At 31.3% G+C, this 14,516-nt stretch overlaps 1 protein-coding gene across 1 annotated transcript; it reads right to left on the bottom strand.

Annotated features, from left to right (window-relative positions):
- Positions 1 to 893: 893 nt before the first annotated feature.
- On the bottom strand, positions 894 to 7,530 carry LOC100778906 (synaptotagmin-2). Its single transcript, XM_003544980.5, has 12 exons — positions 7,014 to 7,530; positions 5,579 to 5,677; positions 5,421 to 5,471; positions 5,189 to 5,312; positions 4,434 to 4,552; positions 4,185 to 4,286; positions 3,659 to 3,733; positions 3,465 to 3,541; positions 3,139 to 3,385; positions 2,631 to 2,981; positions 1,759 to 1,890; positions 894 to 1,254 (listed from the first exon to the last, which is right to left on the bottom strand). The coding sequence occupies exons 1-12, from the start codon at positions 7,122 to 7,124 to the stop codon at positions 1,126 to 1,128; spliced, it is 1,617 nt and encodes a 538-aa protein (XP_003545028.1). The 5' UTR covers positions 7,125 to 7,530; the 3' UTR covers positions 894 to 1,125.
- Between the last annotated feature and the right edge of the window lie 6,986 nt (positions 7,531 to 14,516).

Raw genomic sequence — 14,516 nt, forward strand, 5'->3', positions numbered from 1 at the left:
ATCTTGTTCTAGATTTCGGCCTAAGTCCACCATAAACTATTTAGGCCAATTGTTGAGAATTCAACAACACTTTTTAAAGTAAAGAAAAACATAAAACAATGTTAGGATTAAGTTTAATGTGTATACATTGATATAAAATAATCTTAGGTTGTTATTGTTTGAATTATTTTAAGATAATTATTTTAAAAATTAACAAATTTATGAGTTATGATTGAATGACTTTATAAATTTTTTTACATTATCAATGAATAATTCTTTTTTTTCAAAAGAATAAATGACATTCTGGAATTTGCTTATGTTTTCGGAAACAAAGCAACTGCATATTTTTATTGATTAGAAATAAGGTTACAACTTAAATTCAGAGTATAATACATATTTACCAAATTACTTTTTAGATTCTTGGAGTAACAAAAATAAGAGCCGTACACACCACACAAACGCAATTATCCACTGTAAGAACTCACTAGTCACTACCTAACAATCACATAACTGATTGCAAAATTCCAAAATCTCGGAATCATGTCATACAACCACTTATGACAAGCCATAAGGCCAAGAAATAATGTATCTATAATCTATGCACATGAGACCAATTTATACAAGATACATTATTCTTCCTAAAAAAAAAAAGTTATACACTAAGAGTATAAAATTCAATCACAACCCATTATATATAATAAATTTATTAATTTTTAAAATAATTATCTTAAAATATTTCAAAAGATGTATGATAATATAAAAATATTTTACACGTATAGACATTAAACTCATGAGTAATTTGGTTTCAAAAGTCCTGTATTTAATTTGAAAGTTTCCCTTCTTTAATCAATTTGAAAGTTCCTAACAATAACAATAACAGGATACTTCTAATCTGTTATCTTTTGGAAAGCATATAAACAGAGGAACAGAACTTGAATATCAAATTATCAATAGAGTTATGAACAACATTCTATGGGAGCGTAACTCGTAAGACAGTATTGAGTCACTGACGTTATTGTTTTTATCAACAATAATGAGAAATCAAGTTTGAAGGCTTTCATCCAAACCTTATCAGAAGAAAAATTGCTTTACACAATTATGTACGCTGGAAATTTGTGTGTGCAATGCAACTGGTACCAGCCATTATCAAGGAGTTCTCCACTGAAGCTCGATTTGAATTCGTCCATTTCTTGAGTCAATGAGATGATATTTCTCGTTGATTCTTTTGTTGGTAACAACATCAGACAATTTTATATCCACATAACCCAGACTTTCCTGATTAATAAGGTTGAATGAATGAAAACCAAGTATTAGTATTATCATCTTAAATGACGTGAATGCAAATATATACTCTCCCGATCTTTGATTATAAGATCCTTTTTTAATTTTTTTTTAAATTTATAGATACATTAATTATTTTTTCTTATATATTCTTATTTAATTATTTTCTCTCCAAATATTAATGAGAAATAATTAAGTGCATATAGAAATAAGAAAAAAATAATTTTGAAATGATAGTATAAATGATTGAGATATTTAATGTAATTAACTAAATTAAATATTTTTCTTGAGGAGCTTCAATTAGTTAAAAGGATTTTATATGTAGGGACGGAGAGAGTATAATAATTCAAAAATGATGAAAAGTGGAACAATTTGACTCATGAGGATGATATGGTATAAATTAAAACCGTTAATAATCTAGTTTCATATGGTAGAAAGTTAACCTAAACTCATGAGTTGAGTGAGAGATGTATCATTTTGAGATGATAGTTAATTTACCTTAGGATGGAGCAGGCCTAGCTTTGAGGAAGCACTTTGCACTTCAACATATAGTCTCTCATTGGTGGGGGGTTCCTCAAGCATAAATTGAAACGACTCACCCCATCTTGGATCTCTATTTTTCTTGACATGCTGTATGGTTGCGGTGAGCCATAGTCAAATTTCACAGAAATATAAGCTATATTCAAATTCTAAAAACAACAGATGCAGTTGTCCTTGGAGAGGTTTGTTTATAGTAGCAGTCTTTAGTAAGAAGATACACATGGTGCTCGTTAAATACAAGGCAAAAACACATCATACACATGGTGGGGATTTGGATTCAACCATTACGTGAAGGTTTATGACTTCGATAACCACATCAACAAAGTCTTATCTCATTGGATCCCTTCTTTTTCTTTTGTTCCCTACAAATATATATATCTTTTTTTTTTTTGAGGCAATTCTGTCTGAAACACTGTTGATACTAAATGTGGCAACTCTAGAGAAAAATCCCTTTTATGGTTACTCCTAAAGATTTTTTAGATTTTACTCTACCTGACTTAATGGGACTGTTTTTCATTTGATCCACTTATCTTACTAGACCTCTATTAGTCTTCTTCTAGCCCTTCTCCTGATACACACTACTCCTATTTTCTTTCGGTTATGTATGTTCCTAATCTTACCTTTCTTTAATATCCACTCATCTAACTCAACATTTTCGTTTCTGCTACCCTTATTCTTTGCTCTTGTTAGCACTTCACTGTCTAATGTCAAATTTATCCTCTTCCGGATGAAGAAGCATAACACACCTTATTGATCAAAAAGAAGAAAATGATGACAAGGCTGATAGCAAAAAAATCAAAGTTGACTATATCATAATCAGTGTATAATACCTTGGTTTTTCTCTCCTCTCCCTTAAATAGCAGTCGCACATATGGATTTGTGTGGTGTTTTCCTTCCACATCTTCAGCTTCATGAACAATAATTACAAGCAGACCACCACTAGCAGGTGTTCCTTCAGGAGCCTTTTCTATTGCATTGGAATCCTCTGCACTCTGAGGTAACTCATCCTCCTTAAAAGGTTTGTACAGAACTTCAACAGTTAGCTGCCCACGTGACTTCGCATTCTCAGGATCATTAGGGTCCATGGTCTTGAGTAAATTAAGAGTCACCGCTTTTGGTTCATCAGGTGTAATCTCTTTCAATGGAATGACATTCATACCCATCTTGTCATGCTTGCCAATCTAGTCAAAAGAAAGAAAAATCATGCCTGAAAATATCTAAGAGGAATCTTTTAGCAATGAAAATATTTTAGAGTCCTGACAGTTTCTAGAAGTGTCCTAAAGGAAATCTCACATCCAATTTTGTTAATCTAGAATTGCATCTGAAGATGATACTTACCTGCTCCCAGTCATAAACAGTAAGCTCTAAGACTTGAGATTCTGGATCTTTGACGACTATATTAAATTCCTCATTCCATTCTGGATTCAAATTCTTGTATTTCACAGTTGTTTTCTTTGAAGGAAGTTTCTCTTCTGTGAGTTTGAGTTTCACATAAGGGTCTGATGCCCCCAGTAGATCTTTCTTTTTAAGCTTCTCTGCCCTTACAACTTTCACATGAAGGATTCCAACTGGCACTTTCATGGCTCTGATTCACAAACCAAGCAAAATTAGCTAGTCCAACACCTAATGTTATAAGCTTGATGAAAGGAAGAAATCATACATACTTTGTTGGATCCATTATTTGAACCTCTAAGGCCTTGGGCCACAGATACATTTTTGCAACTTGGTCTTTAATGATTTCCTGTAAGGAAAATAAATGAGAAAGAGAAATCAATACTAAAACTTGACAAGCATAATAATGACTATCCATAAACAATTATTGAAATTTTTTAGAGGATATGAAAGTGCTATATGCTACCTGGACAATCCTATAAAGACCAGGAATAGACATTGCATCAGCTCCAAGCAGTTTTAGTCCAAAATCAACATGTGGCTTCATCCAAGAGATTCAAAGCAACAAAAGGAAAGAAAAAAAAAAGGAAAAGGTAAGAACGTAAATGCAAAGATGGATGCAGGCAGGTATGACATGGATGCTGTGCTAGCATGTTATACAGACACACGTTGATATAGTTTCCATTAAATAGGATTGTCAATTGAGTGTTTAAGAACACCCTGAAATTATTCTTTTGCGTACCACATTGTCAGTTATATAGAATCACCAATGCATCAGATATCTTTGTCCTCACTCCTCACTAAAAACTACAATGAAATTTAGTTATTAAGTGTTTGTTTGGGAACCCATTTGCATCATTGCAAACGGAAATTCCCACTCTCCAATGCACAAAAATGAGAAGTAACAATTTGTTACTTCTCTGTTGAACAGACGTTTGTTACTTGCCAACTGCAAACCAAACACACTCTAAGGAGTTTGACATCATACACACCTTCTCCATGAGAGACACGTAAATATTGGCAAAGCATGGAAAACTTGGAACCAAAGGCTTCAGAGTTATACGTGGAGCAGCAAATACTTGCAAATCAACAACCTGAGATAATTTAAAAGCATAAATACCCTTTATGGGGTGAAAACAAAGTGTATGCATGTTACTTGCAACCTTTTACAGCTGCAAACATAAATTAAACCAAACATTATTTTTTCTGTTCTTCAAAAGGTCACGAAGGTACTAATATACCTGGACTGTGGCTCGAAGCCCAAATGCTTTAACTGCAACTATAATGTTAGGATTCCCAGCCCACTTCACTGATGGTTCCATAATCAACTCCTTTTCGTCAGTCACATAGACTTTCATTCCTGCCATATATTGATGAAAATAAACACTAATCAGTCTATTTGCAGTTCAAAAAATACCTGTCACACTGTAGAGACCAGATTCATGGTCAAATCAACTTAATTCCAAGGACACACTGCTATTATCAGAGCATATTTCTCAAATATTGACTATAATATTTTTCTTGCCCTTTTAATCATCTCAAATGCAAACAAAGCTATTGTTTATCATTGACACAATTCTTATCTTTGGTTGCATCTGAGCAAAATCAGCAAACTATCCCACAACAAAAATTTGCGGAAATTATAACTCAAATAATTCTGTAATCATGTCAAGTATTGGAAGGTCAGCTTCATATGGCGTTTAACAAGTAGAAAGACAAGACACGTGAATCAAGTCAGAATTAGAATATAAAAGCCTGCCTTAGAAGTTAGAATATGAAAAAATAGAAAATGTTATTTCTGTGATTCTTCTTTTACCATTAATTTGGGAATGAAAAACACATAAACAGCATTGCATAGACAACTATTAAACATATACTTGTTTAAGCAATGAGGTCATGATAACAAAAGTGAGTCTTACACAATAGCAGCTTCACATACATAATACTCATGTGATGTGTGTCTATGTGAGGAAGAGAGAGAGAGAGAGAGATCAACCTTGAAAAGTTGGTGGCAGAGAACCCAAGTTAAGTTCTTCAAATTCAACTGAATCTATTTTGTACTTCGGAATTTGCTCAGCAATAATGGGCTTTGCTATACTCTTTGCAGTCTTGCAAATTGCCTATGAAGATTGAATCGTAGGTACTCATTGAAAATTGATAAACAAAGTAACAGTCTCATAGATGCCATAGGAGCAAATTCAAACATCAATAAAAAAAAGTGTGCATACCTTGTCCAGATAAGGCCACATATACTCGATAAATTTATTAAGCCAGTCAAGCTGCAAACAAGAAAATATTATTAATTTGCTGTAGAACCTACAATGCCTTTCTGGTTGCCAAGATAAACACTTTTACAAAGGTCATATAGTTGTAAAGAATAACGTACACGATCATAGTCTGGGTTTTTAATCCAAGTGGGTATCTCTGGAAGCAACAGTTGTAATGTTTTAGCATCTTGCTCAATCAAAGGTTGAATTACTGGATCCTGAAATCATGCATGCCATAATTTGAAAGTGTAAGACAATAACTAAAAATGTGACAGAATAACAGAACGTGGTCACTAACTTCTACTCACAATGTTGAAATATCAAATAACTAAACTGGAATACGCTTGGCTCTTCCAAAAATAATAAAACCAGAAAGAACACAATCTTTTTCTTGTTCCAAAATGCTAAAAGAAAAAGTGAAATTACCTTTCAATACATGGAAAAGAGAAAAAAGAATATCTATCAAAAGCATAAAGCATATCTTTGAATGTGTTGTTCATGTGTGCTTGAGTACATTATTTGGCGTATAAGAACATAAATTGCATATAGCTGTTGGTTAATAATATTTTATGTATTTTTCCCAGAGTTGACTAAACTAATCCTGTGTATTCTACTATTTACAAGTCTGTAGTAAAATTATGAGAAGAAAATGTCTTGCAGGTCCTTTTCTTTGAGCTGAAACAATGATAAATCAAAATTTATCAACATTCAACTCGAAACTTGTGATTTGACATAAATCATAGCAGAAGTATTTTAAGACAATGCTGCTTAGTTCCCTGAAAAATAAAACAATCTGGTCCTTTATGTTTATCTAATTTCAGTTTTGTCCACCCTAAGAAACCTCTCTTTCTCCTCTGTGGAATTTCAGCATTTCCTGAAATTCCTCTCAACGTTCTAAAAGTCCCCTATAGATCAGAAAGTCCAGAACAAAAAGTTTAAATGAAAAAATGGGTTACCAAAGTCAAACAATGTAAAACTGGGAAAAAAAGCAAATTTAACTAAATTCAAAACAAGTATTGCATTTTCCTCCATGGGTTACCAAAGTCAAACAATTTAACTGGGAAAAAAAGCAAATTTAGCTAAATTCAAAACAACTATTGTATTTTCCTCAGATAGAAGTTTCGTTACAACAGATTTTATCTACAATTAATGTCACAACATCTCAGTTCAGGCTAAAATCATTCTCAGTAAAAAATCAAGACCAAGGAGTGAAGTGAATCTTATGGCAAACATCAAAACATATTTCCTATTCCGTGAAGAAGGAAAACATTCTTCTTTTATCCGAATTATGCTCCTACCACTTATGCATGTAGAAAAAGTGATTGCACAAGTCTTTATAAATAAACAAATGACAACAAAATGTAAATACCGGAAGTTAGCTTATTCAACCTTCAGCACAAAAAGTAAGAACAGGATAATGATACCAAGTTATACCATAAATAATGATTCAGCAAAGAAAGAAGGATGAAAACGATATAATTCACATTTCACAGTTCCCGTACGCAATCCAAAAATTAAAATAAACAATAAATAAGAGACAGACAAAAACTAAACCTTAACATCTGTTGACTGGAAGTATATGAACAAATAGTATCCAATGACTAGCCCAATTGAAGTTCCCATTCCAAATCCAAAAAAGCTTGCTATAGTGCTCAAAATTCCCATCTTCAATATCTTTGTCAACCACCACTACCAACAAGTACCCTGAAAATTCATTTGTACAATGTGGAAAATAAAGAGAGAGGAAGGGAGCTAAGTTGCTTCCATAACCAAAGTGGAACCTTCCAAATCCAAATCAACAAATGCTCTCTGAGTGCCTCTTGTTGTGGATCAGTGATTTCAGGGGAAAAAGGTAACGGAAAAGACAAGAAGCTGAATATATATCTTAATGTTATGTTATGATACATATGCAATAAAGAGGGGCATTGAAACAAGTGGCCAATAAAGACTTTGTTTAACTCCCACTTGATCCACACAACACTTGACAAGGAAACTTGTAACCGCGTGAGAGTGTCGGTAAGGTCTATTCTTTCAGATTTTTTTTGCAAATATCAAAGTTTTCGACATCGTAGATGTTAACTTAGAAGATAATGATCCAACAGTGAAACATGTTCATCAGAAAAATGTGTCTTAAAGTCGTGCAATAAAAGCCAGGTCCCACTATGCTTCCTATTTTGGCTTTTACAAACGGAGAAAGGAGTAATGGTTTTACGTTATCTTCTTACTGATTACTCAAATATAACTATTCAATACAAAATATATATATATTTAATATTTTAGAAACATAAAAGTATTTTTTTTTCTTACTTTTCTCGCATCATGAAAAATTATAAGAAAATGACGTAAAAAGATATAGAATTATTCTCAAGGAAACTGATTAATTTACAGGTTCTAGTCTGTGCTTCCGTTTCGTCATAACTTTAGGATTTTACTAATATCAAGAAATTAGTTAAGAAATCAAAAGAATAAAGTATTTATTGTAAAAATAAAAAAAAACATAAAAAATATCATGAGTAATACAATTTTATATATTTTAATAAATATTTTTTTCTTCTAATTTCTTAAATCTTAACCAATATCTGAAGGAGACTGATTAATATTTACTTTAACTTTAATCATTCTTATTTTCGTTGCATGCACAGTTACTGGAAATAAGTCACTCAAAAGCCCATCTCAGTCTCCTTAAAGGATCATAGTAAACAGTCCAGCAACTATCACAATCTCTGAACTGAACCCATTGAAGCCATTTTAGTCCCTCTTTTTAGGTTAAAAAAATATTACATAATAGAAATTTCTCAACCACTTCACAAGCTGCAAATTGAGATGCTAAGACGATACCTAGAGAAAAGCAAAGCTAAATATGTCACTATTTCAAGGGAACATGCAAAATAGCTGCAAGTTCAAACAAAATTTTTAATGACTAAATAGGAGAAAATTGAAGCCAGCTTATCCAAATAACAGTGAGGAATTATATTTATTCTTTGAAAAGAATATATTATTATAATAACTAAATAATTTTTATTAAATAATTCTATCGATAAATAAATATTTTAAAAATAGACATAAAATTGATTCTTGATTGTAAGTTCTTTTTAACTAAACAAAAAAAAATATTTTTTAACTTATCAGAATATTGTCTAACACTTAATACATATAATAATAGTAATTTCGATAAAAATATCCACAGATAATTATAATAATTTTGTATAATAATTTGTTAAGTAAATTTTACAATAATGTTTTTTTATTTTAAAATTAATTTCAATAATGATTATCCTTTGGTAGTAATTTCAATAATCACTAGAAGTAGAAAGGAAAAGTAAAGATTTCAAGAAAAAATGAAGATTAAAAAGGTAAAAGGTTAAGAAAGATACACTAAAATAAAGAAACATGAATTCATAAAGAGTCAGAATGAATAAATACAAAATGATCGTCCGACTTAGTAGTCAATTTCAATGTGTGACATTGTTGTTATTTGAGGAGTTAAGTGATAATGATTGAATCTACCAGAAAATTGATTCTATGATTTTGACACTGTACAACAATATTTTTAAATACAAAGATCTAATGCTATTTGAATAACTTCTTTTATAACTACTTCAACTGATCTTTCAAAATTCGAAATAACCTTATTTTTGAACACTTTTAAACTTCACACATACTTTAATAAAGTCGTCGAAAACATCAATTTCTATCAAAATAAATTCTTTCAATGACACATTTAACTTCTTGAATTTTATTTCATAAATTAATCATTTTTTAATGCACTCTTATATTTCTCTTGCGACAAATTTCTCAAAAATTATATATAAATTTCATATCTTAGACAAATTTTACATAACATCAATAACACATACCAAAATCATTTTTTTCATAATTCATAAGACAACCCAAGGACCTTCTAATACCACAAATACTACTGAATTTGATTCTCTTTTGTTTGACACATCATTTACCTCTCCCATTAATACTGAACATGGTAATCAACATGATAATTGTTACTGCACGACATACTCAAAATCTTACATCAGAACCAGATTCATTTGTTCGAAAACATTTTCCAACATCCATTAGCTAGGGAAAATCTTTTTGAACCAAAATCCTGGGTGATGGGAGATCATGTATGTGAACATCATCATCTAGCAAGTTAAACTAGTCCACAATGGATGATAGCATACAAATATTTTTCTATATTTTATGTGATTTTGGGACCACAGTTTTAGCTTGTAGTACCAACCCCTAACTCTAAAATGACAGGTGGAGGAGGATAGAGGAGTCACAGTGTATACCACTCCCAAGGCACATTATATCTCCAAGGAGGGAAGGCTCACGATCTAAGACCAAAATTTATAATTAAGGGCTGAAAACCCACCCCCAAAGGCCATATCCCCCCTCTTATTCATGCTTAACCGTATAGCTTTAACAAGAATAAAATTTTATGCATTCGCATTCTATATGATGATTCCTATATGTAATTCCTTCATACATGAAGCCAGATTAACTTTTTCACCTATTTTTCACCAAAAAATAGAAATTAAAAAAAACCCTGCACATTGAACCATCTCTTGTGACTAACCTTTTGAAAGCAAAGACTTCAATTGTTACGTCTTCTATGCTGGGAAAATACATGAATGAAGAAAATTCTCATGAAAGAATAACAAAAACCAAAGGTGTATGGAAAAGTCAATTCATCTTAGTTGGCAAAGGCAATTGATATTCACACGCTCTGTTTCCTTCCCATACAAGGTTCAGGCACGTGTGTAATCGTTTGGAAAATATGTTATAAAGGGAACTATTGGTGGTCCTTGTTTCAAATTTTGACAAAAACAAAACAGACTATGTAAACCATTTGTTTTGAGGCTTTGTTAATGTTTCATGCAGATACAAGTTAATCAAAGGGTAAATGTTGAAACTCTTGAAACCTGAATGCCTTCAGAACTATGTCAAAGCAAAATAAAAGCTCAACTTAAGAATAGATGACAGAATTTGGACAAAGGGAAAATCAAACTCTAGGAACCTAATCAATCCCAAATCAAACCCTAGGACCCTATCAAACCCCAAATCAAACATTTTAGTGTTTCATAGCGTTGTTCAACGTTGCCAATAATTAAATTTGATGGTGGGTGCACAGAGAAATATATGAGGAGAGAAAACTTAAATCATAAAAGACAAAAGACAAGTCCAGGTGTAGGTAATTAACTGACTCTACAAGAAAATTATGAGCAGCTCTAACTCTCAGCAATCCTTCCAGCTCCCACTCTCCTCCTATAGTCATGAAAAACATTTTTTTCGCCACATACTCTTTGTTATAAACCATATATTAAGTCTTATTTCCTTTTTACCTTTCATGTCTTGTAAGTTGTAACGTCTGTTTGGCTAATGGGTATGGCAAAGTTTCAAAGTGATACAAAATTGGAAAAATATGTTTTGGAATAGATATGAGAAAAAGTTGCATCATCCCTTTTTGACTCTATATACGTGATTGTTGTAACATTGAGTTTTTTTTATAATGTTTTATCAAGTGATTTTATTTAATCAGCAAGTGTAAATAAATTTTAATTTAAGTGTATGAAACAAATAAGTTATTTATATGAAGATGTTCGGCTTATATATGTCAGTGTTTAGAGAGTTTTTGTCAGTTTGGGCCTGAGCAATTAGGCTCTGGTGTAAATAAGAAAATTTGAGGTTATAAATTCTAAGAGTTATAAATTATTTCCTAAATCCTCACATTTCATATTTCATTTGCAAAGACTCTCTTTATCTTCTCTAAAAGATACCCAAAACTTAGAAATGTGAGGTTTAGTGTTGGTGATTAAAGAAGATCCCCCCTCTTTCCTTCTGATGTTGTTTGGGTGAGTCATGGAATGATAAGCATCTTTTTTTCCTTCCTTTGATCTTATTTTTGTTTTTATCATAGAACACTAATGATAACTCATGAAAAAACTTTCTCTTTAGGTTTTTGATTTAGTTTGTGATCATTTTTGGGCTTGAGACGATATTGATGTGATTGTCCATGTGTCACGAAATTATCAAGTTAGATCATAAATAATGAGATGATCTTAGATCATTTAATAATAAATTTTTTGCAAAGAAGACACTCACCTTACAACCACTGAATAACACTATAATCACACAAAATATTACCTTTTTCTTATATAAAAGATTATGCGTGTTTGGAGCTAGTTGCGTTCTGGCGTTGGAAAAAAAGAAGCTACACTCACAAGTTTTAGCTTTTGTGTCTTGGAATGCGTGTTTTTCCATTGAGCATGTTTCAAACGTCAAATCAGATATATACTATATCGGTGGGTTATGTGAATTAGTTTTATGATAGTCTAAAATCTAAATATATTTTTTCCTTTTATGTTTTTTGTTTGTTAAAATTCTTACTTGGATTTCTTTCTAACTTTAAAACAATTATTTCTTTTAAAAAAATAAATTTTATAAGTAAGCAAATTGGTATACAAATATGAAAGTTCAATCTATTTAACATGAGAATTATACAAATTAATCCACATAAATTTACAATAAAACACATCACTTAATTTTAACTACTCCATCTTTTTTTTTTTTCTGAAAATTCTGTCTCTTTTTTACACCTATTTTCTCATTCTCTCTCTATCTTTCACAACCTTTTCTTCCCTTTCAACCATTTCAAACGATTCTCCTTTTATTTTTATTTCTGCACTTCATCTTCTTAAAGGTGCATCTTACCATTTATCCTCTTTTATTTACTCTAAATTGAATTTCAATTTTTTTAAAAATAATTCAATAATTAAAAATAATTTTATATGACTGTTTAAATTGTTCATGTCATGTAATTAAATCTAAAAAATAATTTAAGATTTAAAGATACTATTTATTATAAATTTTAGTTAAATATAATTTATATATTTAAATTATTTATTCTTTATAATTTTTAATTATATAAAATAAGTATTTAAAAATAATTAATCCAAATATACCTCAACTCAAACTATATTGAGGTTCTCTTTCTCTTTTATTATAAAAAAATAATTTAATCAAATGCATTTTTAGTACAAAGATCTTTATATTATTATCTATATATAACCAAACATCATATACAGTAAACTTATTCACTTTACGATAATTACATTAAAAATCAACTAAAAAGTATTTAACCTTTAAATGATTGATAATATATATAAAAAAAAAACTTTATATTCACACTGCAAGTGTATGATAATTAACACTAAATTTTTACACATGAGTACATAGCAAAAATAAACTCTAAAAATCACTCCACTTTTACAAAGATGTCCACCACTTCCACTATAAAGACGTTATTAATTTCATTGATTGACCAAGTCCCAAAAAATATTTATCAACGGTCATCCTCTTCTGAACGGCTATATATTCCAAGTGACACAATCCAACGGTACTCAACACTCCGGCGGTCACCGTCCTACAGTATTCTTTTTTTCCGGTAGCCGACCGCAGCAAATGGCGACTTCTTTACTTCCTTTTAAATATACACCACACCACATTGCATTAAATTATGCACCGTGTAAAAATAAAATTTGCGTGAACTCCACCATATATATATATATATATATATATAACCGAATCAGGTCGGATATGAACGTAGATCCACGGCATGCATAGAAAATAAACACACAGATCCATTCCGTGGGATCAAAATCTCCACATTACGCATGCATGCTATCTTTTATATGATACAATATTATATAGGTTTTCTGTTGATCTGATTTTCTTAGGTCAAGTACTCATATGCTTTAATTTGCTTTTCCATCTCTATTACATATAGCCTTTTGAATTTGCTTTACCATTATTTATCATTTTTCTGCTACATGCATTTTCGTTAAATATTTGGAAGAATATACAAGATTGTTTGTTTTGGTATAAAAAAAAACATGGATGGTGTTTTGAAACCATACCAAGCGGGGGAACAAAGGGGTTCTTCCTACAAGCAAAATAAAATGAAAAACTCGAGAAATAATGTAGCAACCTATGCATCAGGTCTCATGAATCCGCTTGCACTGCGTTCTTCTTTTTACTATCATCAACAAAACCAGCTACCACCACTACTTCCTTTGCCCAGTGTTTCTCTTTCTCCAAGTACTACTGTCAAGAGTCGAAAAAACAGAACCAGAAAATCAAAACAAATGCAAGAGGAAGAAGCTTATAAGAAGAAACCAACAGCGGGGCTTCTTACTTCTCCTGGGGTTTGTACGTCGTCGTTTAGGTCAACGGCAATAGGAGGTAATGGATTTGGATTTGGCACTGAAAATGTGGATTTTGCAAGTTGGGTGTTCGATCTGTCACCGCCACCAAGCAGTTTGCCGGTGCCAAAGTTTTGTATGAGAAGATCAAAGCTAAGTTGCAATGCAGAAACTAATTAACACTACTTAGTATCTTTCTGCTACGCATCTCTTGTTTCCTTTTTTTTTTCCCCCTCTTTTTACAAGAGAAAGGGGCAATGCCATTGTGCCAATGACTTGTTTTGTTTTCTTTATGTGCACCACCAATGTTTTTGAATTTGGGGTGCACAAAAAAATGAAAAAATGAAGTTAATTTCTTTTATATATGTAATGCTATATCCATTATGATAAGTTCCATCTGACCCTTTCTGTGAATTTTCTCCTCATGAGATGTCATTGTCCTACTCCTACTATACACACATGCTAGCTAAAAAGAAATCTCAACTTTTGATGCATTTGACCTTGTACATGTACTGTAGTTCATGACCATTTTGGCTAGCTATGGCTTTAACTGACGGCGGCGGATATATATATATATATATATATATATATATATGAGAAATCTTATCAATATATTATTTTTTAACGGTATAACATTTTTTAAGGCTATAATGCAATAAATTGAAGCTAGATTTGGTTGTATTTTGGTTGGACGGCTACTATATTTTGGCAGTGAAAATGTTGGTGTCAGTTACATTATGTCAGTGCCTGTATTTTATGCGATGAGCACGGATGAAGATGAAGGAATACCTACAAAGACAATTCATTATAAGTTAACTATTTTTCCAATATGATAAATGAGAGAAAAAAATAATTC

This window comes from Glycine max, chromosome 14 (assembly GCF_000004515.6).
Source record: "Glycine max cultivar Williams 82 chromosome 14, Glycine_max_v4.0, whole genome shotgun sequence".
NCBI lineage: Eukaryota > Viridiplantae > Streptophyta > Magnoliopsida > Fabales > Fabaceae > Glycine > Glycine max.